Source organism: Lissotriton helveticus, chromosome 1_1 (assembly GCF_964261635.1).
Source record: "Lissotriton helveticus chromosome 1_1, aLisHel1.1, whole genome shotgun sequence".
NCBI classification, from domain to species: domain Eukaryota; kingdom Metazoa; phylum Chordata; class Amphibia; order Caudata; family Salamandridae; genus Lissotriton; species Lissotriton helveticus.
The window spans coordinates 930,859,709-930,885,486 of record NC_136057.1 but is presented as its reverse complement, the minus strand read 5'-3'; the positions used below and the strand labels follow the sequence as shown (position 1 = coordinate 930,885,486).

The window sequence follows — 25,778 nt, the reverse complement described above, 5'->3', positions numbered from 1 at the left end:
CGACCCAGAGTCCTTGGACCGATGCGCAGATGTGCCAGCCTTCGATCCGTGTGATTTTGTCGGCTCCGTCACCACCACGCGTCCGACTAACGGAATCCCAGTCGGAACCGGAGCCGTGTCGCTGGCTTTGGCGGGCTTTGACGGCGTCGCAGCGGTTGACCCGTGCCGACCACCCTTCTTAGAGGATCCCTCCTCTGGCGCCGATTTCGACCCTGTGGAATCGACAGATTTCTTCGACTTTTGTGGACCGGAGGTCGACGGAGTCGATGAAGCAGCGGGTGTAGTCGTTTTTGGTGGTACGGCCGCCATCTTAGGGTCGCTCGAATCGATAAGTTTCGGTTTCGTTTTCGGGTCGGCCATTTTAGGTGTAGTCGATACCGTAGGTTTCAGTTTCGGTTTCGATACGGGCTGCGCAGCAAGTATGTCCGTGGCCGGGCCTGAAGGCGGGGCCGTGGCTTGCGGTACGGGGTCTTGGGTAAGGCCGACAGGCGATCCCGTGACCCGATCTTGATTTTCGTAACCTTCGGGGCATAGCTCATCCCCTGAGCTATCTTCCGCGGCCCCATAAATCTCTTCGACGTCCCCTACCTCGTCGACGTATTCAAGGCCTTGATCCACGACTCCGTCGTCGTCTTCCGGATCTGCCTCGACCTCCGTCTCGGGCGGGGAGATTTGAAGATGATGGCTCTGGTCCTCCTCTTCTCGGTCGCCGAAGATGTTTTCTGGATCCGGGGCCGCTTGTCTGGCCTCAAGGCGCACCGCGCGCCGAAGCTTGAGTGTCTTCTTTGACCTGAATTTTGCGCAGGCCCTGCAGTTGTATTCGTTATGGTCTGGTGAAAGGCATTTGTTACAGACCGGGTGCACGTCGATATGCGGGTATTTGGACCCACAGAGCGGACAGTACTTAAACGGACTCCGCTCCATGCTGGAAAGTTGCGTCGTGTCGCGATGAGAAGGCCTCGATGTCCGAAGAGTGCAAGCACTCCGTTGATTCCGACTCCAAGAGACGGAAGAACTCAAGACCGTGCGCAAACAATACCGACGCAAAGAATACAAGGCCTTTTGGCCGTAAAAAGTTAGTTTTTCTCGGTTCCGACAGAGAGACGTCGAGACCGCATCCGAACCCAATGGCGGAAAAAAACAATCTGGGGATGGAGCCGATGCCCATGCGCACTGTAGTCCAGGGGAGGAGCCACCTATCTCAGGATACTTCGAAGACTCTTCCAGGACAACAATGTGCGATCATCCGGACCCAACACTAGGCGGCGATCTAATGCTAAGATATGAATTTAGCAGCCCACATGCCTCGAACATGTAGGTTTGCATGCTAGAGGTGTAGGATGACTAGGAAAGATGAAGATAAGAAAATAAGTTGATTGAGGCAGAGAAGCAGATGAGAGAAGAACAGAAAGGCAAAGATAGATATGTGTGAAAAAGGTACTTATGAGATAAGAAATAAGGGAATACGGTACATATAGAGGAGATGAAATAAAAGTGAAACCGTGTAGGAGAGGAGGACAGAAAGACACAAGAAGCTAGAAGCAGAGCAGGAGAGATGTAAATAGAACAGCAAGAATAAGGAGAGAATTGATTTGTTGTAAATGTATGGACTCAAATAGAATGCTGAAACTGCGCAAAGGACACAACATTGCTATGTGCCTCCTTCAAAGACGATTAGTTCTTTAATTCAAACCTAAAACTCCAACACATCCCTGAGTATTTGTAAATGTGTGTCAAACCCGCTGAACCTTTGTGGCTGGCTCCTTCTTTATTGGGAGCCTAAACAGTTGGGGGCAACAGGTAAGGATGGCCACACGCAGAAGCAGCAGAGAGGTTTTGAGGGCTGCAAAACCTAGACTTTATAACACCTAAATTAATTTCACATTTTTTCAAGTTTCAGTTGATTACAGTGGTCCATTGACAGGAAGATGATCTTCCTATTTGCGGTCAGAATAAGCCTCTTTAGACTAGGAACCCTGTTTATTTTTTAGGTTTCACCTATCAGACAGCATAAGCTGAATGGTTGTGAGAGACTTATGGTGAACCTACAGTGCACTCACAGCCCGTCCATTGCTTTTTACCATTTGTTGGCTTTCTTCTCATTTATGTGCTTGCTTCTTATTCCATGACTTGCTTTTGTTTGTCCCTCCCGTGGAGTACAACCTCTTTGCAATTCTATTGACTGGCTGACTTGTATCCTTCCACTGCTCACATTCAGCGGACTACTTTTTTCTCTTTCATTTAACAATCCATTTGAGTGTATGCGTTTTCTAGCTCTCTCTCCATAGTTTACTGCATCCCTGAGTCCCAGCTGCTCGGTAAAAGCACAGGCATAGGGATATTTTTCCTGGGGTACGGCTGCAGAGCAGACTTTAAGAGTGGCTTTTGTTTGATCTCCTGCATTCTACATGAAAGCATAAAAGAATAAAAATGTTTTTATTGCGCTGGGGTAAGGGCCACCGTGCACTCACTCAGCTTGCCTCAAGCAGAAAGTGTATTTATGTATGACACCCTCCTGGAGGCCCATGTTACCACAGAGGACTAAACGGATGAATAATGTGGAAAGTAAATAAGGCTCTGGCAAGAATTTCCCTTTATGTTTTAACACTTGTTTTTAAATTCTGTTCAGAGTTGGGATTTATTGTATGTTATGGCATTTCTTTTGTATCCACTTTATTTAACAATTTTAAAAAGATAAACCTAACAATAAAATATTTGTTGCACACAAATTGCCACATATCAGCACTGCTCGCCACCCTTATGAATTGCACATTAATCTGCAAGACCGACACTGAGTGAGAAGGTCGAGGGGGTTGTCTGCATCAGACATATCACTCACACTAGAGTCCATGACAGGAAGCCCATCTGTCTGAACCAGCTGCGAGAGCCAACCCAGAACCTTGCATTTATAAAGTTATTTGTGATCAGACCCCTGCTATTAGCACGTCCCTAAAAATGTTCTATCGGCTCAGGTTCCAGGCAGGCATGCTTTTCAAAATACTCTGAATGTACCTCCATCCAAGCCATCTTGTTGAAAGTGAAAAGAAAGACCAACTGCTCAAGTTGGAAAATAAACTTTTCTCTAGGATGCTAGCAACATTTGAAAAGTAAACCTAGCTTCAAAGAGAGGGTGTTGCTTGAATGGAGCAAACTACTTGTGATAGAATTCACTTCAAATCACCTACCATTGGCGCATCAAGTATCCCCCATTAGAAATGATTTACTACGTCTATTCCATTATGAAATTATCTCTCTAGGTAAATGGAATTTAGACAAACAATTGCAGTGTTGTGCTAAATAAAAATATGATATGAAAACACAGTATTACTTTCAGTTGATTTTTAACTGCAGCACATTTCATACGTGGGACAAAAGCACATCAAGACTTAAACAATACATCAATAAACCATTACCTTTTTTCGGTTTCATCGCCGGTTTCTCCTTTGGTGGTATAAACGCTTTGTTTCTCTGCTCTTGTTTCCTACTGACTGCTTCTGCTTGCTTTGCCTAGTTTATGCAAATAAATAAGGCAGAATTACATGGACAATACACACAAACATATGTTTTCTGATGTCGGAACAATTGGCAAAATCAAAATAACAAACTTACCTTTATCTCATCAAGCTTCTTTTTCCTCTTCTGGCTTTCTTTCAAGAAGTATTCACCGCTTGCCAATTCTTTATCCATCTAACAAAAAAATCTTGATTAACAGAGTAATAGGTATGTTTTCACAAGCAAAACAAACGTAATCCACAGCTGTCTTGTATTTGAATATGGCTAATCAAAGATTAAGAAACCAACCAAGATGATAATTAAATTGGCATCGTCTGTAAAAGAAAAAACAGCTAGCAATAAGGCCGATTTGGGTGCTAATCATTCGGGTGTACCCCTGTTCCTTTCAATGATAGCATACAGATTGCAGTATTGTAATCGATAAATTAAGTTTTCTAAAAATGCAATCCTGCTGAATGGTTCCCTGCAATCGACGTTACATTGTTATGGACCACGACCAGATGCGTAGTTAAGACTCCAAAAAAATAAAAAATTACAAATGGTATATTGACAATTCAATAAATACAGTTGTAAAGTGTATGCAGAGTATGTAAAAACGAAAGAAAAGATTGTTACAGAAAATCAACCCGATACAAATACATTTTCCAACTGTCTTATTTAGGTTATAAAATGTATGTAAGAAAAAAGGATTTGTGCTGCAGAACTTATGTATATACTTCAAATTAATTGTCTGCACTCCTGGGGACTTATTACATAAAGTGCCCAGGGGCGCAACGGGCGAATGCGTCTGCCTTGTGCACCACAGAGGCACTTTAGTATTACAGAAGGGGCCGCAGATGCTTGTGACGCCCCTTCTGTAATAGCGCTAGCTCTGGCGCACATAAAGCACGAGTGCTATCTGCAGGGGATGTTCCCTCATTTGCATGTAAGGGAATTCCTTTGCCTCTGTGCCCGCACCATTTTAAAGACGCGGGCGCAGAGGCAAAGAAGCCCTCAGTAGGAGGGGGGGGGAGGGACCCCGTAGACCCCACCCCAGACATCCCCTTGCAGGCGGGCCCAGTCATTGACTGCACCCGCCTGCAAGGGGTTCTCTATTCCCCTTTAAAAGTGCAGGTGTGTTGCCACCTGCACAGTGAAACACGGAGCAGCCGCTTGTATTTCATGTGAATGGCCTGCCCCCATGGCAGCACGAGTTCACAGCTGCCCTGGTGGCAGCGCATTCCTCATAATGCGGCGCATTTCCCTTCATTGCACCGGGTGTAATGAAAGAAAATGCGGCCCCTGTGTGTAATGAAGCCCTGGCTGGAAAAGGGAGTTCAGCATTAGCTGTACATTGAACACAATGCCCATGATTAAGTTGACTGAAGTTAAGAAATGTCATAAAAAACATTTAACTCATTCTGCTATCTGTTTAACCTGAAAGGTACAAAAGGTACTCGTAGATTCATAAACAAAAAGCCCATTAATTCATCAGACTATTTACCCCAATAATCAATAACGAGGAGCTCTGAATATGGGTATGCACACAGGACAAACTTTCCTGATATCTAAATCTAACCATCCACCTCAATCTGTAATGCTGAACCAATTGCTAATACCGAATTGAACTTTGATATCCAAATCAAAAGAGCATGACTCGATTATTAATTCTCACATTCTTAAATTAAGAGCTTGGCTATAATCACGTTCCGTGTGAAAAACCATACTGAATCTGCAAGCCCTAACATAATACATTAGTAGCTATAAGATTGGAAATAATAAACTGTTTTGAAGAAAGAAAAAAAATAGACAATACTCAATCCACCAAAATACTTCACAGATGAAGGTGGAATGTAAACATATGTGGTGATTTAACCACCCATTCCTAACCCGCATCTAGGACAAGCAGAATATGAACACTTTTACAGCGCAGAAAAATTCAATTTTTGATATCATGAACACGTTTTTTTTGTCTCAGACCTTGGCAATACGTGGCACTGAGGCCAATGTATAAATGCATGCACACAGTTGAAGACCTTTCTTCCCAATCACCAGTATACTGGTGTCCATATGCATGGAACAGAAGATGGAAAGGACGTTAAGTAAGCTGACCATGCCTTGAACGGCAGAATTAACTAAATGTAGGATTGATGCAATCGGAAAAAAAACGGGCCAAACCATGAGGTTATACGTAAAAATGTGCCAGAATAGACTGGAGATCAGATCTTAGAATTGTAAATCACGAGATAAGACTTCTTAAACTTTAAGAAACAGAAGATGTTTTGGCGAACAAAGCGGTACAAAAGGGGGTGGTGATGGACGGAGCATCTCAATCAATCAAACACTCACACCCAGTCAACAGATCTGGGTTTAATCCATCACCGTTCTTTAGCCCACTCTGCCACCCCAGTTCAGACATGGCCATATGCAAATCAGTCTGACCCTGTGCCTCATGGGAACAGTACAGCCCGAACTGCCAAGCCATGCCTTCCCTGGACCGGAAACAAGCTTCCGAGGACCGGTTTCTGGCATTTCAGCCGTCTTCAGCCCGGCTTGCTTGAATCCAGTGGCAAAGTGAGCAAGGGACTCACGTCTGAGCATACCCTGCCAACTTATGGCGAACAAAGCGGTACAAATGGGGGTGGTGATGGACGGAGCATCTGAATCAATCAAACACTCACACCCAGTCAACATATCTGGGTTTAATCCATCACCGTTCTTTAGCCCACTCTGCCACCCCATTTCAGACAAGGCCATATGCAAATCAGTCACAATGTTGTGCACAGTATGCATCTTTCAAATACCCTAGAAACGTACCACAAAAATGCATCGGTCTCAAACAAACAAATATCAATGATGAATTCAAACCTTGGGCATTGTCCACTCCGCAAAACCTCAGTAGACAAACCTAAAGGACTTGCTATGAGGACATGCCACATAACTCAGTAGCCCATGTATAAAAAAACATACAAATTCGAATAAGTTTAATATCTATGTAAACAAAAACAGACAGACTATGTCAATATCTCCTGCGAAACAGAAAAAGCTAAGAAGCGGCAACCTATATGACCTGCCCACAGATAATCAACTTTCATTTCTACTCCTTATGCTTCCCCCAAATTGCATCCTACCTCACTATTTCAATACTCCAAAAAAGGAAATTAATCCAATGTATTGCTAGGGGTCATTTTATCCCCTACCTTTCTATTTGAATGATATTCCACCTTACAACCCACCCTTGGACTGACTTAGTGACTGAGTGTACCCTACTTTGCCACATGCCTGCCGCATTATTCTCGACTATACTCCTAATTAGAAATCAATAACTACCTTCTCATCCCACTCCCATAAACCAAATTGATCTACTTCTGTATAACCACTCATTGTAATATCACAAAATCAAACCACCTCTACCGTATTTACTTATCCCATTAATAAATAAAAAAAATTGAATGCACTCACTCTAATAATTACACTTCGCTCTTATTAACTTAATCCACCACTAGAAACTTGAGTAAATTCTTCAGAGCAAAATACTAACCCGATTACCAACAAACTTATGACAATAATGAATAATCACTGGGTTAACCACTAACTGTGGGTCACAGATTGGCGTGCTACATCCATAAAGAGCTTTAATACCTTATCAGGGGTGGTAAGTGCTATGTAAATGCAATTACCTTATAATACAATAATGCTTAAGTACTTTTCCTTCAAGACTAAAAAGTGCGATAATGATTATTTTACTGACATTTTATATTGAAATAGCATTCAAAGAGGTAACATTAACTCCTGTAGTTAACAGCACTACACAAATAAAAAAAAATAGCATATCCAAGAGATTAATGAATATATGTCTGGATTCAATAATTGAGGTGTTTCTCTGAGCAGCTTTCTTAATCTACTAACAAGACCAAATATAAGAACCACAATCAATCAAAATACATTTGAAATCACAAGGAGACCAAACTAAATGACACAGGATCCTCCGCCTGATGTTCAGAGATATTCTACAAAGCAATGGTTCCACAGCAAACAACTCTAGGAGTTTCAATGGGGTCAAGTGTCTATTGCCTCTGAATATCACTCAGAGTGGGAAATGTCTCAAAATAGTGGGCACACACAGCAGACACTCACAAAGGTAATTTCAAGACAATGCCAAGTCCAGTTTGTGACCAACTAGGTATAGGAATTAATCAGAGAATTGTGAAGCGTGCTACTCACCCGTGAGGGTCTCAAGGCGCGGGAGGTGCAGCTGCGAGTTAGCCGAAAAGTCAGGTTGAGGATTTTGCTGAAGATGTGCAGAGTAGGGGAGCGTCTGATGTTGACCTGGAGTTCGTTCCAGGCCTTGGCTGCGACGTAGGAGAAGGCTCTTCCATCCGCTCTGGTTATGTGGATGCTCAGGGTTTCTGCTAGGGCGAGGTCGGCAGAGCGGAGGTTTCTTTTGGGTACATGGAAGGAGACTCTTTCGTTGAGGTACGTGTGTCCGGTGTTGTGGAGAGATTTGTAGGTGTGGGTGAGTAGCTTGAAGGTTACTCTCCTCTCGATGGGGAGCCAGTGGAGATCTCGTAGGTGGAGAGTTGCATATGAGGCCGAGGTTCCGGGTGTGGTGCATGAGGGTGGGGAGGGGGGTTGCAGAGGGCGGTAGGCCACCAATTGTTTTCCCAGGCTGAGGAGGTGGGTCCGAGGATGAGGACTTCGGCTTCTTCAAGTTGATCTTCAGACAGCTGCTGCGCATCCAAGCTGCAACGTCTTTCATTCTTTCCTGGAAGCTCAGTCTGGTGTCTTTGGGGTTCTTCGTGAGGGAGAGGATGAGCTGGGTGTGGGCGTAGGATACTATGCTGAGTCCATGCTGTCTGATGATGGCGGCGAGGGGGGCCATGTAGATGTTGAAGAGTGTGGGACTGAGCGACGATCCTTGGGGAACTCCGCAGTTGATCTCTGTGGGTTCGGAGAGGAAAGGCGGGAGTCTGATCCTTTGGGTTCTTCCGGCGAGGAAGTAGCCGATCCAGTCGAGGGCGGTTCCCTGTATGCCGTCATTGTGGAGTCTGGCTGCGAGAGTGCGATGGGAGACTGTGTCGAAAGCTGCAGAGAGGTCTAAAATGATGAGGGTCACGGTGGGGCCTTGGTCGAGGAGCGTGAGGATGCCATCTGTGGCGGGAAGGGAAGCGCAGCTGGGAGGCGGGAGCAGGCAGGGGCCGAGGGGGAAGCAGCAGCAGGAAAGGAACGGGCAGTGACCCAGCGCAGCAAAACAGATAAGACAGGAAACTGGCACAATAACAGAAGAGACACTAAGTGAAGAGACAATAAGAGAATGTACACAACAGAATAGACAGAAAAATGGCACAGTAACAGAAAAAAACGGGCACAAACACAAGACCAACAGCAGTGGACCAGCAGAAAAGCATGGCTCTCCCACTGGACCACCAGGGTTGAGGTGCAGGCATGAGCCTGAGGGTGAAGGAGGGTCTCTAACACCTACCTGTACAGGGCAGCGGCACAACAGTGGAACTGCAGGGGGAGAGCAGGTCTCAGACCAGGAGGTCAGAGGTCTTGTTCAAACACCCTAGCAGCGGCCACCATTAAATAGGGAAGGGGAAGGAAGCTCAGCTGGAAGGCGGGAGTGGGAACTGGCAGGAGGGAGGGGCAGTGGGGGCAGCAGCTGCGGGAAGGGAACGGGCAGGAATACCGCACAGCAAAATAGACACTGCATGAGGGAAATTAGCCTCTGGATGGGAAGACACTGTTTAAAACTTAATTAGGATAAAACCGAAGTGGTTACCTTCGGTAATCTTCAGCCAAAATGGGATGGACTATGGTGGCTGGCCGAATTAGGACAGACTCATGAACCAGTGAAGAAGGCAAAAAAACCTTGGAGTTCTGATAGATAACAGTCTCACCTACGCACATCAAACTAATGCTACAGTTTCAGCCTCTTTCTATCTGCTGAAGAAACTCAAAAAGGTCTTACCATTTATTCCCCAGGATCTTAGAAAAACAGTGGGGACCACCTTGGTGCTGCCCAAGCTGGACTACTGTAACGGTTTATACATTGGGTTACAGAAACAACATCTAAAGAAACTTCAGATGATACAGAACACGCTGAAGCCAGGGTCCTACTGAAAATACCCAAGTACCAATCAATTAAAGAAGAGATACGGAAGCTCCACTGGCTTGCTGTGGTGCAACGTTCTAAGTTTAAGGCACTCTGCCTTGCCTATAAAACATTGAATGGGGCAGGAGAGGTACCTCTGAAACAGCTCTTCTCATGGTATCACCCCGGCAGGCAGTTAAGATCGACAAATGTCAGATTAATGCTGGTTCCTAAGATCCGAACTGCTAGCTGGGGAGGTAGGAGCACGGCCTATTTATTGTGCAGCGAAACTATGGAATACTCTTCCTGTTGCCATGAGAGAGTTGAACTCCCTCTCCTCCTTCATAAAACAATTAAAAACTTGGCTATTTTCAAACTAGTCCCTTGTTTTCCTTCCTCGTCGTAAGGTCCTACTCTAATCCAGTGCCAAGACACCCCAGGGTATACGTGTGCTTTAAAAGTCTCATTAACATTAACATAAGACAGAACACAGGCACAATAACAGAAGAGACAGAAAACGGCATAATAACAGATAAACAGGCACCAACACAAGACAGAGAGCAGCGGACCAGCAGAAGAGCAAGCTCTCCCACTGGACCACCACGGATGAGGTGCAGGCAGGAGCCTGTGGGTGGAGGATGGCCTCGAACTCCTACCTGCAAAGTACCGCGGCACAACAGTGAAGCTGCAGGGGGAGAAAGCAGGTCTCTGACCAGGAGTTCAGAGGTCTTGCCCTTGGAACCAAGCAAGAAACAGCTTTGCAAGCCAACGGCATTAGCAATGCACGCATCACGATAAAAGGGTGAGCACCAGCAGCCAGGGAGCCTGTTCCAGTTTGTGATGGAAAATATGGGAGAAAGTTGCTGTCTGAGGCCCAGCTTAAATAGATTTGCCGATTGCATCTTGGTAATACATGTTTTCAGGCCTGAAAATGAAAAGCGCTTAATACCTAACTGAACGCTTGTATTCAACTTAAACGATGTCCAGGCAACACAGTTTTAACAGTCTGGAGAGATCAACTGTGTTTTATTGCATGTATATTGTGCAGTATAAAGAACACAACACTACAATTACTAAAAACCAAACACTGCGTGCAAACAATACAAAGTAGGAACACCCAAAAAGTCAACAACATATCGCATTGTGAAACTGCAGTAAATGAATGCAATTAGTTGCATGTTTGCAAACAAATTTTGACTGCTGTTCTAGTCTAATCTAAAAATGTAAATACTCCTATATTTGGCCACTAAAAATAAAAGTCAAAGATGATAAGAAAATACTGATTGTCATAGAATTAATTTAAAATCAAGAAGTTGAAAGCTTATACCAACTTTTGATTTTATTTTCAGATATTCCAATAAATACTACCAACACCTTTGCAACATGCAGCATATTCAACAGGGCATCTGCTTCTTTATCTGTAACCTGTGTCAGGCAGACAATGAAGTTGCCTTGAGACCAGGGCTACTGGAATTACGTGATTTTGTGGTCGCAGAGTTTTTTGCATAATGATAGATTTGCCACATAATCTATCATCTGCTGCATAAGCTGCCGATTCTAACAAAAATAATTGTTCCTAGATCAAATGGTTCAAAAGTTACTAAAAATTCCATGACATCTGTTCCCTTTGCAAAGGCTGATTGGCCACCATTCTGTTGTTTATTGCTATATTTGGGTGTTAAACTGGTACTAAGGTGGTGCAACCAAAGCCCGGTGTTAACAAGTGTAAAAATGACAAAATAATGAAGTATTACTATCACGAAATATGACACATTACGCCACATAATTTGCAGTTTCTTGCTGCATAATTTACTCAACCCTGCCACATAATGTGACTCTCCTCTGCCGCATAATTCCAGTGGCCCTGCTTAAGACTTCTGCCTCAAAGGCGGAAAAGCTGGCATAACACAGAGAAAATTTAACGTGAGGCAATAACATGAATGTATGGGAAGCATCCGAGTTGAAAGTCATTTTAATAATGTAGAAGTTTCCTTTGGTAAACAGTGTTTCATCTACAATTAATTATTTCTTAAGCTGAGGGAGCGTCATTATTTTAAAAAAATCACACACAAAAATCCAATGAACCAAAAAACAAGCATTGGCATAGCCAATAGGTCTCGCTTCTGGGACTTTTTAAGTATTTAGTTATGCAGCACAATATCCTTGATGCAACAACATGAGCTGCTGCATGTCTAAACACTTTTAAGGTCCCAAAGGCGAGACCTATTGGCTATGCCAATGCTTGTTTGGATCGGCGGGGGGCGTCCTGTGCCCCTGACTCCAATGTGCTCTTAGCTCTTGTGGTTTTCTTTTGGTTGGGAACGTGTGATGCCCCCGTCTTGTGTTGGCCCTGGCTACAGTATACTGTGCCACATGCGATTCTCTTTGAGTGAGCGCCCCTGGCCCGGTGTTGGCCCTGGCAGTTAAGTGAGACGACATTACATGTGTCCCCATAGCCCCACGAGCCTCTATTCTTTGCGCGTCTGCAGCCACGTGCAGTGTCACGTGGGTTCGCGCTACTTTCGCGGTGCCAAGACTCTGCTCAAAAATTCCATTGGCTCCAGTTCAAACAGGAGTACAGCTGGGATGTTTTAGAATTTAGGCAGTCTGCCCTTGATTTGAGAACAGTTATAAATAGCTGTACGACTTCCTTAACTAGCCTGCTTGGAGGTAAAATATAGGTTAATTACTGTGGGAATTGATTGTGTGTTTTGTCAGGGGGAGGGGAGATTCAGGAGGAAGACGCAGAGTTGCTGTCTTGTTGTCTAGCCAAGTGCACTTTTTCCCTCTTGATCATTTATAATTGGGTTGCAAGAAGCAGAGTCAGGTTGGGGGGGCCTTAGTGTAGCTTTTAAACATTGTGAGTCAGATGGCAAAGTTTGTAGTCGGTTGGTAAATGGGGGCTCGAGGCGTGAGCGTGGATTAAAAAGGTTATGGGTTAACATCGCCTGGTAAGGAGTCCCTTTTGGTGTGTTTTGGGCCCGCGCATGGATTAAAAGGTTATGGATTAACATGGCCGGTAATGAGTCCCATGTGGGGGGTGTTGGGGCCACGCCTGTTAGAGAGTCACAGCACGGGACAATGTTTTAGAGAGAGGGGCGGCTCGCTTTAATTGCTGTATTCGAGGGCGGCGGTGATTTGCATTGATGTACTATTAAGGTGATCGGGTACTGTGCACACTGGTGAGTGGCTTGGCTGTGCTGGATTTGCTCTGGAGTGGGAGCACAGCGGAGTTTGGAATTGATTTTGTGCCCTCCGGTGTGTGTCGGTAATGAGTCCCCTGTGGGAGGTGTTGGGGTCGCGCCTGTTACAGAGTCACCGCACAGGACAATGCATAGGAGAGAGGGGCGGCTCGCTTTACTTGCTGTATGCGAGGGCGATTTGCGTAATGTATGATTATGGGCATTGATTGGCTACTGGGCACACAGGTTAGTGGCTTGGCTGCGCTCGATTTTCACTTGGAGTTGGAAGCGGGAGCAAAGTGAGGTTTGGCTTGATGCCCTCAGGTGTGTGCGATTGCGGGTGTCCCCGGTGATTCTGGCAAGTACAGGGGGGTTTTGGGTTAGAGACCGTCGGGTAGTTCGGGGATTGCAGCCCTGGCAGGTCGGGTGGGACCTTTCACCTTTGGATGCCGTTTGGGGGAGGCCGGCTGATTTGGGGGTCAGGATGGAGTGCTGTCAAGGCGGTGTTGGAGCAGAGGACGCGGTGCAGCTTGGGGCAGAGGACGCGGTGCAGCTTTCGGAGCTGCCGATTGGAGGGGTGGGGGTCATGTCCCGACAAGTACTTATCATCCCGTGATTTTGGGCAAGTCGAGAATCACGTGGTCTCCCCGTGGTCAGAGCAGGAGGGTGAGCACCCTGACAGTGTGTGGTGGGATTCTCGGAGGCCAGTCTGCAGGGGGCGGAAGGGGCCCCACAGTTGTGTATCTTTGTGTCGGAAGAGAGGTGTAGGGTCGTTCAGATTGCAGGGAAATGGCTTGGAAATGACAGGGTGCTTTTGCGGGCTCGGCTTTCAAGGCTCAACTTGTGTGCTACTCCCGCAACTTGATTCACATCTTTAATTTGTGTACACCAACTCATCGTACTAGTTTCGTTTTTTGCTACTACATTAACAGGCTATTACTATATGATCTCACTGCATAAGTTCTTTTCCTTGCATGTTACCGGCCCCAGGTGTGATACAAAATGATGCACTACCACGAAAGCCTGCTTGTGGTGGAAGATGTAACAATAACTTTGCAACTTTGGACAGTGCAAGACGCGCAGCGTTTACCTTGCCACTCGTGCACGTTTGCCGTTTCCCTTGTGGGAGCGAGTAGCGGCGCCGTCTGTTTTGAAAGCACAATCAAGATAATTAAAAACAGATGGTGCCAATGTTGGCTCCCGCAAGGGAAACGCCAAACGTGCACAAGTGGTAATACAAACCAATGCAAAACATGCACACGTTTAAGCAAAAGTCCTGAGCGATGGCAAAAGGTCCCTTCCTAAGCAGCCCTTGCGCGCTGCGTAGGCGATACCTAAAGAAAAACAAGCATAGGACAATGTGTTAAGTTAGAAGCATGGCTAGGAAATCAGTATATGTACATAACACAATATGTGCAAATAATTAGTTAGCATTTTTTGGTAAACAATTTCACACTGAACTAGTGTGTATGTTCCAAAACAATAATGATGTTTCAAAATTATAGTAGGCTTTTACCTGGCTTTCTGGCTGTGGTGGAGGGAAAGGTGTGTATTCTTTCTTTACATTCTTGTTCTTGGGTTCTTTACGTTTGTTCATATTTTTGTGCTTGAATTTAGGCAGAAATCTTTCCCAGTTTTGCGTTCTCAATTCAGGGTCCTTTGCCAATTCACGTTTGATCATTAAGGTCTGGGGAAAAAAATATAAAAATTACGTCAAGACCCAGTGAAACCACGATCTGCCCTCACACGTTCTAGTAATAATGCGAAAGGCATAATTGCATCCTCCCCTCGAAAGTGATGTGGAAGATGAGTGCCGAACTGTATCCCTTTTACCTTCAGAAACTAAAGAATTGAATAAATTAAAGAAATGTTAGTGGGTATGAATATGTGGATTAGCACAACCACAGGATTACAAAAAACTGAAAAATTGCAAAACAGAAAAGACTTAAAACATTTTACAGATAGAATAAGCCTGTATTATATACGCTTCAGGTTGTACATCTATACAGTGGATGCATTGGGCAACAGATCTTAATGACTGACTGCAGACAGGTGAAATTAAGATGCCTTTCATAATGAAACCCATCTGCTGGCAAAAACGGGTATTTTCTCAATACTTAAGCTACTTAACCTTTCATATGGTAAAGTAGTAAGCACAAGCTAGAAACTGTTCTTGCAATTTATTTGTCCGATTCTTGAGTAGATCACATGAAGTAAAATCAAATCTCCTACTGAGACAGACTCTAAAAGGGTTTCCCTTACATATTGCCAGGACTGAGGCTTTAAATCCAAACAATGATTGGTCAATAAATAAGGCTTAACTGCACGACAAAAAGTGCCAAACATTCTGTTGTAATCAAAGATGTAGTGTTGTAGGTTACCAACGAAGTAGGTGTATTAGGTTCAGATCAAGTAAATCAGGTAAACCCCCACCAGAAGCAGCATCCTGCTGCTCAGCCCTTCTCACTTCAACTGTCCACTCATCCAAGCACCAACACTCTCACCATTCCAACCATACAATGACCTCACTCATTGGCTGAGCAGCAGGGACTTGGAACTCGGGGAGGATGCCTAGTAACCAAGACAAGTCACAACATATTCACTTAAGAGCAGGCCCATATTGATAACGAGAATCCTACATCAATACTTTTCACTCAGCAGTCAGACTCCGTACTCCTTACACCAGAGTGTAATTTCACCGGATCCTAACAAACAAATTCAGCTTTTAGTCTAGTAAATGAATCAATGTGAAGGTTTACTCCCCAGATAGGCAAAATACAATAAGGCAAATATTTACCTAATGAAGAGAATCAATTAGCATACATTTCACAAGCTCCTAGAAGTCCAACCAATTACCAAGAGCTGACTGTATGCAAAGTCGATACACCACATTTACAAGTTACAGGCAAGTTCAACCAGGCAAAAGACTTATTATTTTCAGTAATATGACATTTCTTTTGGGATAAAAGCAGGGAAGAGAGAGAAGAACTTCCAGAGGATTGCCATCTATTCTAATTTTGACCCTACAGAATCAAGTTGTTATATCTGGTTAGCTTCTAGTCAGTAGTTGACTAGTTATAGATATCATCAGGAAGCATATTATGTTGAATAGAGGATCCAGCTTCTGCAATTGAAACACTAAACTAAAAGCTGGGTCTCTTGGGACATTTTGTAGCAAACTCAAGACCACAGCCAAGGAAAAGAAGCATTGGCATAGCCAATAGGTCTCGTCTTTGGGACCTTATAAGTGTTTAGTCATGTAACAGTTAATGTTGCTGCACTAAGGATATTGTGCTGGATAACTAAACTCTTATAAGGTCCCAAAGGTGAGACCTATTGGCTATGCCAAGGGATGCTAACCCCCCACTGTACATTCATCACACTTATGGCTATTCATTCTATGCTGAAACGGAACATAAACTTCTGTAACCCAAGGAGAGTCTGGATCGTATGGGGGCAACCGGGACTGTTCAAGGTAGACAGCATAGAGTATGTGCACCAAAACGCACAATTCATTCCGGTCCAAGAGAGTTTGTGTGGAAAGTATCCCAATAAATATTGAAATGAGAGAGAGAGAGGGAGAAAGACAGAAATTGGGAGTAAAAGAATTAGTGAGCGGGAGAAAAAGACAGAGGGAGCGATAGAGAATGAATGACAAAAAAACTGGAAAACAAATTTAAAGATGTAATTTGGGAATTAGGAGAGAATATGAGGGGAAGAGGGAGAGAAAGGAAAACAGCGGGGTAAAGAGAGAAAGATGGAGGGGAGGAATAGCGAGATGAAACAATGCATGAAACAGGTGGGAAAATATTGAAGAGACCAAGAGAATGCAAGAAAGTGAACCAAACCGATAGCTAAGACAGAGATAAAAATGGGGAGTTGGATAGAGAGGAAGGGATAGTGAGATGGGAGAGGTAGAAGGGGAGAGATCAAACGAGGGAAGTAAGAGAGAAGTACATGATAGGAACGTAGAGCTTTGAGAGAGATGTCAGCTAGAGAGGAATAAGGAGATATGGAAGTAGTAGGAGAAGGAGAGATTAGTAGGGAGGGATATAGCCCTGCCCTGGCCTGGATCGCTAACTTTCTATCTAATCACACGTTTCAAGTCTTTTCCTCTACTTCTGTTTCTTCTACCTTTCCCTCTAATCACGGTGTTCCACAGGGTTCTATTCTCAGTCCTCTTTTTTTTAATTTATATGTGAGACCTCTTGCTTTTTTGGCGGAACAGGCAGGTCTCTCTATATATTCCTACGCTGATGACACTCAAGTCATCTACTCTCTCTCCACCAACAAGCACCTCCCTTTCTCTTCTCTTCAAGCTGGACTTAAACAGATTTCGGCATGGATGTTGGAGCACAAATTAAAATTAAACGGGGAGAAAACAGAACTGCTTCTGTTTGGCCCTGACATCCTGCTCTGGGGCCCACAACATTGGCCGCCGGAGATGGGCCCGCTTCCCGCGCCAACTCCTGCTGCCCGTAACCTTGGGGTCCTCTTGGACAACCAATTGTCTTTCAGGCAGCACGTCGTGAAAGTCTCTGCCACCTGTACTACCATCATCAGGTGGCTTAGGAAAATCTCATGGATGCTGCCGGTTGACACCTTGAAATCTGTAGTCCAGGCGCTTGTCATCTCACGCCTGGACTATGGTAACATCTTACTTTTGGGTGCCTGTAAGGAGGTCACTAAGAAGTTCCAGGTAGTACAAAATATGGCTGTTCGCCTTATTTGTAATCTACCCGCCAGATCCTCAGCCTCTTTCCACATGCGTAACTTACATTGGCTGCGGATCGAGAGCAGGGTTAAATTTAAGGCACTATGCTTTATGCATAAGATCATGACCGGAAAAGCTCCTCCTTACTTATCTAGTTTGGTGCAGCAATATCTTCCACCGCGCACACTTAGGTCTTCCACCCAGAATAAGTTCAGGATACCACGCATCAAGAGAGCAAAAATGGGAGGTCGCTCATTTTCTCTGTTAGCTCCCTCTCTTTGGAACTCTTTACCCCTCCCTCTGCGTTCTGAAATGTGCTTCCTTACCTTCCGTAAGGGAATCAAGACCTGGCTTTTTAATATGTAAGTTCGCTGATTTGACTCCATCCCCATTTTTGGCATACTGTTTTATACTCCCAGCGCCGGGAAACCCACGGGTAGCTGAGCGCTTAAGAAATGTAATAATAATAATAATAATAGAAATAGGAAACCTGGAGGTGGGTGGAAGAAAAAGAGTGAAAGAAAGGGAAGGGAAGGAAAACCAGGTAAAGAGTGGAGGTGGTAGAAGAGGGAGTGGGGACTTAGGAGGAAGAAATACATGGAGAAGGACTGAGAGATGAGAGGGTGCAAGTTAATGAATAATATAGAGCCAGGAGAGAGATAGTGGAGGCGAAAGAATGAAAGAAGGATTTTTCTCAGGTGGAGTTATGTTCGAAAGAAAGAGACCAAAAGAAGGATAAGGAGAGTGTAAAATACAGAGGGAGGTGTGGGCTGAGTGACAGAGAGGAACACTTATAGAGATGTGCAGACAGTTGGCAGAGGGAAAGGGAGAAGGGGAGTGCATCGTGGAGAGGCCAAATGGAACTAGAGAGAGGGAATTTTGAGCAAAGGAATAAGTGAAAGGTCTAGAGAAAATAGAAAGAGTAACAAGCATTTGCAATGCAATAGGTCTCGCAGTTGTTAGAGTTTGAGCCATTGGCATTGTAAATGGCAATGTCTTTTATTTATGTGTTGGTTTTTAAAACATGAATTAAAAGGCAATGCCATTTACAATTATGATGTTGGGGGGGGTGAACGACTCAGCTCTAGATCGCTCTCACTCCACTCTTAGTGGGGCCCTCCTTGTTGTCACCGGGCTCCACTGCTATGCCACCCCACTCCGCCGGTCCACGGACCTCGACACGTGCCGCCTTGCGCTACTCCCTAAGACAAGCTGATCTCCAGGCTCCACACAGGGCAGGAGGCCCTAGGATTACTCTCCGCGTCAGCGTATAGTCAAGGCGAGACACAGGCCACAGTAAGGAAACGCCGCCTGTCGAAGTGCGAGCCGAAGATGGAACCCCAGCTTCCCACAGCACCCCCAGGCCGCGGCCACGCGGCAGGGCCTACTTAATATCCACACTAGGGGATAACATCGCCGTCCATCGAAACACGGACTGAGCAGCTATCTCAAAGGGCAGGCGTCCGTGCTTTGCTACCTGCCGTCCCCTTCCACACCCAAAGGGAAGCAGGCCCCCAGGCACCAGTCAGGGCAGCAGGTCGCAACAGCCCCCACCCGCAGGCGAAGCACAGCCCGCCGATATACGGGCCGAGGGCAGGCCCCCCGCAGCGCAGGTCCCCGCAACCCTGGTCCTACAGCACAGGGCCCGATAGCACCCACACCGGGAGGAAGGGGCGCCCAGCAGCACTACAGTTCTGTGAGCTCCACCACTGCGAGCAAAGCACTCCACGCGGGAACCTCTGTCAAGACCGCTCACTCTACAGGGGGGCAATCTCACAGCCAGGCGGGTGAGGCATATAACCACCGGGGCCACCAAAGCCACTGGGAAGGAGATAGCATGGCCACACTATCCCTCCTCCTGTAGGCCTCCCACGGTCTGCTGATATACGGACCTAGATCCCCGGTCTCTCTTCTACCACCCACAACTCCTCGCCGGAAGGGGAGCCACAGTCTCCCAAGAAGGCTCAAGCAACCAGTGGCTGGGGGGAGGGGGGGTCCACAACAGATACCGTTCCTCAGGCCCCTCCGTTCTAGACACACCATCGCCTGCTGCACCCTCTGACACTGCCACCAGACTCCCAGCGCTATGTCCAATCCAGTGGGGGACGGGGGGATTTGAGACGGCACATGGACCGACACAAGCAAGCAACAAGGCACCCAGGCGTAGTAAGGCCCCGAGCCACCTCTGTCCGTCAAGCCGCACACCGTCCGCCGAGGCGCAGACCGAAAGCAGGGATCCAGTGCCTCTCGCCCCTCCTCTTCTCACCTCGGGCCCTTTGAGCCACAAGTACCACGTCACCTCTCAGCAGTAGCTCCGCACAGTGGAGCCCGATCGTCGTTCACATCTGCTCCCCAGTGAGGCCTCTCTGGCCAGACATCTCCGGACTGCCCGGGCACCGCCGCCGTCCACACCTCAGAGATCCGCGCCACATATCGGCACCTTAAAGCCTGCAGCCAGCCTGTTTATCAGCACCGCGCGCCTCATGAACAGCGCCGCGCACCCCTCTGCAGACTCCCCCTGCATTCCAAAGTCAGTCACGTGAACTGTTCACAAGGCGCGCGTCGCGATCCGATTCTTTCGCCCATGCTTTCTAATGCAGAAGCTCACGCGTGCGACCTAATCCTATTGGAAAATGCTGCGCGTGGCCAGCTCCTGTCGCCCCTCGTTGTCGGCAGAGCCGACAGCTATAGTTCTCTGGTGAGAACGCGCTTCGCGCGTTTCTAGCCGAGACCTAATAAAAGAAGAGGAAGAGAAAAGGTTAAACAGGGAGAGACTAAAGGAGAGTGGAAGACTAAGAGGTAAGGGCACAAACTAATTGGAGTGGATAGGATGAGGTGGATAGAGAAAAGGGGGTAAAGAAAGTCAGTGAGATGGAGTGAAAGAGAGATGGAGAAAGAGTAAGGACGAATGTGTCAGCAAAAAAAAGAGAAAGGCGTAAAAAGGGTGAGAGAAGGTGGAGGAATGAGAAACCAAAGAGAGGGGGAATGGGGAGACAGAAATGTAGAGTGACGTAAAAGAGAAAGAAAAAAAAGTGAGACAACGTTTATAAGTAAAAGTGGAGACGTTTCATTATATTGGAGTGTGGAGAAGTGTGGCTCACTGGTTAGAGGAGGCAGACCTGGAAGCAGAGGTCAGCCCGGGACCAGGGTTCAATTCCCGGCTCGGCGGGGTCTTGAGTCCTAAAATGTCCATGGACTCGACAATTCTCGCTCCGGTGCCTACTCGATTCCTGGGTTCACACTCTGCGACTCTGGGCAATAGCTTGCTTAATCTCCACAACGGCCCCTCGCTGCGGGATGCCTGGCTTTCACCTTGCGGATACCCTGCCGGGGTTATCTCACAGGGGAATACCAGGACGGGTTCCCTAAGCAAGCGCTTAGAAACCGCTCGGTGATTTGCGCTATATAAATTCCTGTACATTTACATTTACATTTACATATTATAACTAAGAATAAAAATACACTGATAGCACCAAGCGACTTCAAGTGCAGAAGCGTTCCTTCTACAGAGATGTAACGTGAATAATTGTTTTACTCAGTTGCTGAAGAGGAATTAGTGAGCACACGCACAGGGATAGCAGACAGACAAGGTGCCAGTGAGTATGAACTAGAAACAAAGTGCTCAGTAAATGATTAGGAGGGAAGGAGCGAGGGATTAGCAGGGAAAGGAGGGACGCGGGGAGGGGTGGGGTGAGAGAGCATGAGTGTGTATGACGACAGTAAAAAATAATGATAAGATATGATATGAGAGGTGTGTTTTAGGAAAAGTGTGCATATGGAAAGCAGTCTGTCAGAATATGGGCTGGAACTCACCCTCCCTAATCATAGGTTTATTTATAGACAAAACTCCTTACCTCTCCCATTCACTCACTCACTTCAGGCCAAGTCGTCCCCTTGCTCGGTCCCTCTCTGTAAAGTCCTCGAGGCAGAGTCAGAACTCTCTCCTCTAACCGCAACGTATCCGAAGAGCACGTATTTCTTTCTGAGAGGGAGAGAGCCTGCTTTGCAAAAACTTCACTGCAAACTTTTCATCATAACCCGCCTTTAGCCGGAGTGGAAAGAAAAACAGAAACCTGTGCTTGTTTGTGGGGCAAGGAGCTACACCATAAAGCGAGGCACTTTTAAAGATGGAGTTAAAGCGCTGCAGTGTCCCGCGAGTGGTGCCCGCGCACTCATATTTCTGGTAACTGCATTCCTCGCTTTCAATTTTACGCTGCACATGTGAATCGCTCTGGACTTCCGGCCCATGGCTTGCGGTTACCTGCAACACGAGTATGCCGTGTTGCTGGTAAACGCAAGCCTTAGGCCGAGAGTCCAGAGCGACTGCAAGAGGTCGTTTTCCTAGAGCAGCGCATGATCGCTTCGCTAGGCTCGACCTAAAAATGTTAGTAAAGGAAGTTGAAAGTACCTGGAAGGAAATGTGGGTAGATAGTCTCAGTTCAACTTTGATAAAGAAAGCATATGGGATGATAGCAGACTAGGACTGTCAGATGTACAAAGATAAAGCCAGGGTGACAACAGTCTTAAATTACAGCGTGAGAGAGAAAAGTGAGCAGCATTATTTCAGGAAGAGAGGCCAGACAGATGAGATTTAGATTTGTAGGCAGCTTATTTTGTTTAATCACCTAGTGGCAAATGAATTAGTTCTCGGACCACTCACTCGCCCTCACTCTTTTTGAAGGCTACAAGGTTGTCACATCAAATGGTCATAGTCGTGAAGGTAATCCCTGTATCTCTAAACAATTACACAATGGCTCACAATGTTGATAACTTATGCAGAACGCTGAAAACAGACTGTTTTCAAATAAGCTATTTAACAAATATGTCAGCAAACAATACTACAAGAAAATGTAAGTGGTTCACTGTCCTTAATATTCTCACTCACCGTTGACCTTTCCTTCTATACCATGCTGGGAAAGCTCATTGCCAACCTTCAGCTTCACAAATCTGACTGCAAAGTCTGTAAGAGGACTTCTGCTGGTCATTTGGCAATTTCACCATTTACTAAAGATCGAGGCTATTAACCCAGGAAAATCCACTGTGCACTGGCACCATCATCATGAATCTTTTCGAAAAAGGAACCATCTTGATTCAAGCACAAGGAAAAAAAAAACTAAAAAGATTTGACATGACCTTTCCCAATCTAAATTTCCTCTTGGCAAAAGGGTGTGATTGGGTCATAGCTTTCACAATATAATTCACCCACAGACAAAAATACAAAAGGTACGCACCCCACGAATGCATTATACAAATGCTAATTTATAATAACTTGATCACTGGATTCCAGAGGAAGATAGGGGGAGGGGAGATGGGGTTCAACTTTAACATTATACACCAGAAGACATGATCACTGTGGAAACAATTTCAGTATGTGGGAACAATTTCAGTAGTCTAGAGCAGTCGGGAGTTATTGAGCCTAAGCTCTAACAATCAAGAGTCTATATTTCTGTCCCAAAAAAGACACTCAAAGATGCCTTTTCTCAGTAGCAGCCAGTTTTACCTACCCAACCAAAACCTCTGATCCCCATGCCTTTTCCAGTCACATATTCAACTGGCCATTCTCAAGCTAACGTAAGGTGCCAAGATAAAACTAAACAAGGCATGCCTACTGAAAGGAGCCCATTCCATCTACTTGCTACTACAAGGCACCTCCAAAAAGATACTCCATGCATACCATACCATAAATCAACCAATCTGACACAAGAAACTCTAGATGTACACCTGCTAATGCACAGTCCAACACCACCTTCTGCAAATGGACCAGAGATGTAACATACCAATGATGGCTAATAACGCATACAGTCACTCATCCCATCACAACAAAAAGAATGTTGCTGATATCCTAGTTCAAACTATGTTTGATCAAAGCTATTTCAGCACGCAAAACCTCTCCAGAGATCGATAATCTTAAAGAAAGTTATCACAAAAGCCATATTAATTTGAATCCCAGTTTTCAAAAAGGTTTTCGCACAATTTGGCCGACATCCCCAACCTCCCTGCTACTAGGGCTTCAAGAACATCTTCAAAATCAGGAAGTCCTGAAGGGCCTGCAACCACATTCACATAAGATCCCATATGAGATAAAAAAAAGACTTCACTTATTGTTACTTCGTACATCCGAAGGTACAAGGTACCAATAGCCCAGACTACTTCATTATCCCATCAATATTATACCTCAAACCGAGCTACAATTTTCAGTTACAGAAAGTGATACCTAGCAAGTCTTGGGACCTCCAAATGTGTTGGATGCACTAACCACTGTCCTAACCAGACAGCTTTGTAGTTTTGAACTAACTTAGAAAATATACAAGAAGCAACATTCCTGCCGGCAAGGGCTCACTGGTTGCCCTATTCAAATTCCAATATTGTAAACCAAGAAAGTGCCAAAGGTGGGACTAAAAACTAAAAAGCAATGTAACTCCTGCTGCCAAAGGAGGCAAATGCTAAAACTATACTTACCCAACCTCCCGCAGGCAGACAACTCCCCCCGCTGCACACAGCCTTTGGCTGTGCGCATCGATGGGTTGGGCATAGGGCCTAGCTGCGCTTGGCCTTCGGGAATGGGCGCTATCAGTTAGCCACTGCGAGAACTGCCTGCACACAGCCAACCCATTTTAAATGGGTTTCAGATCCCGTGAGACTTTCACATGAGCCAGTGCAGCCCCCTGCGCTCCCAGGATTATCGGGTAAGCAGGGGAGCCACTCCGACTCCCACAGGAACATGGAGTCCCTCAATTGTTTTCAAAATGCACCCGAGGGGGAGTTTCTCTGAGACACCCCACCCCCCTAATTCTCAAATTCCAGAAGGTCAGTATACCTGCACCTAGCCCCCTATATATTTTTTTATTTTCAGGACACTGGTACAGAGCCCCCATGTCTGAAAGTGGCAGCTGCAACATTGCTCTTCAAATTGTGGCCAGCCAATCAGAGCGCAAGCGCTCACCGGAGCTAGACAATCGAGGGGAACCTTGCCAGAGTTCGCAAACCCAACCATCCAGATACACAAACAGTTTGAACCTAAATATCTTGAAAACTACAGAACGGATTTACAACAAATCACAAAAACATACTTTCTGGATCAAGATCTAGCTTTCTTCCAAATGTGGTGTAATTTTGTTCATCCATTTGGATTGTAGTGCTGTACAAAAATCCCTATGTAAATTAAAAGGGAAAATAGTGTTTTGGGACACCCCCCCCTTTTAGGTCGACTCCAGCGCTGCAGCGCACTTGCTGTAGTAGGGTATGTTGTGGAAGTGCTGTGGAAGCCTCGCCCACTCTCCGCCCATATTTGCAATTGGCTGGTGTCAATGTCCTTGGTAAACGCTGGCTTCCGATTCATTATGAGGCTTGTTAGTCCTGCCTCTGTACCGCCCTGTCTCCATTTGTTGCCGCCCATAAGGACTGGACCTTTTACTTCGCTTCCAACACAGCATGCTTCATGTAGTCGGTGAGCACTATTTACTTTCACAATGGCAGTTGTCCTACTGCAGGCACGACGTGCTTTGGTGCCTTCTTTACTCCCCACCCCCTCTCATTGTGCGTGCTTCTCCCCCCTCCCATTGTCCGTGCCTTCAAATAACATCACCCCACCGTCCCTCCCGTTGTGGTCATAAATGCAAGGCCTATGGCATTTCAAACGGTTTAACATTTCTCCTGTGTGATTTACTTGACAATGATTTCGATGACCACTCCACCTCTCCTTGCAAATTTTGTGCTTGCTCAACTTTGTCACACGTGGAATTACGAGTCTGACAACAGCTGGGAGGGGGTGGTGTGTTGGAGGCTCCTCCCCATTTGGGGCAGGCTGAAAGCAGGTCTATTCCTCTGCCTTGGGACTCAGGCTTTTATTTGCATACATAGAGCTGCAACCATGGTGGAAGCGTGGTACATGGATGAGTCCTCGGAGGATCATAGGCAGCCACATTGGTTGCAGCTCAACTGGTCTGTGATCATGGCAGAAATGGAGTGGCTAGGTGTCTCCCACTGGAAGGTAAGGGCCCTGGTAGACCGTGCTGAGGGCTGTTGGGAGGTGGAAGGTGCTGGTGGTCACCAGAGTCATATACGGGACAGCAACAAATTGCAGCGTGAAAGGAAGCGGTGCCCACTTTCGGGTTCCAATTTTGAAGCAAACCATATAGAAGTTCCTCCGTGGCAGTTGCTCTGAAGTAGTAGACAGTGTAATAACTTCCTCCTGTAAGAGCTTACTATGCAACTGCTTGCGCTCGTTCCCATAACTTGACACTGAATTAAATTAAGGCAAAATACCCACATTTAGAGTCCTTTCTTTTTTGTTGGT

The 25,778-nt window shown here is 45.8% G+C and overlaps 1 protein-coding gene across 1 annotated transcript in view; it reads right to left on the bottom strand.

Moving 5' to 3' along the window:
- LOC144771499 (KRR1 small subunit processome component homolog) overlaps positions 1–25,778 on the bottom strand; it is a 156,093-nt gene that overhangs the window by 55,619 nt on the left and 74,696 nt on the right. The window contains exons 7-9 of the mRNA XM_078655918.1: positions 14,285–14,455; positions 3,610–3,687; positions 3,414–3,507 (exon numbers count right to left, since the gene is read on the bottom strand). Of these exons, the coding sequence (XP_078512044.1) occupies positions 3,414–3,507; positions 3,610–3,687; positions 14,285–14,455 (343 nt within the window). The remainder of the gene's footprint in view (positions 1–3,413; positions 3,508–3,609; positions 3,688–14,284; positions 14,456–25,778) is intronic.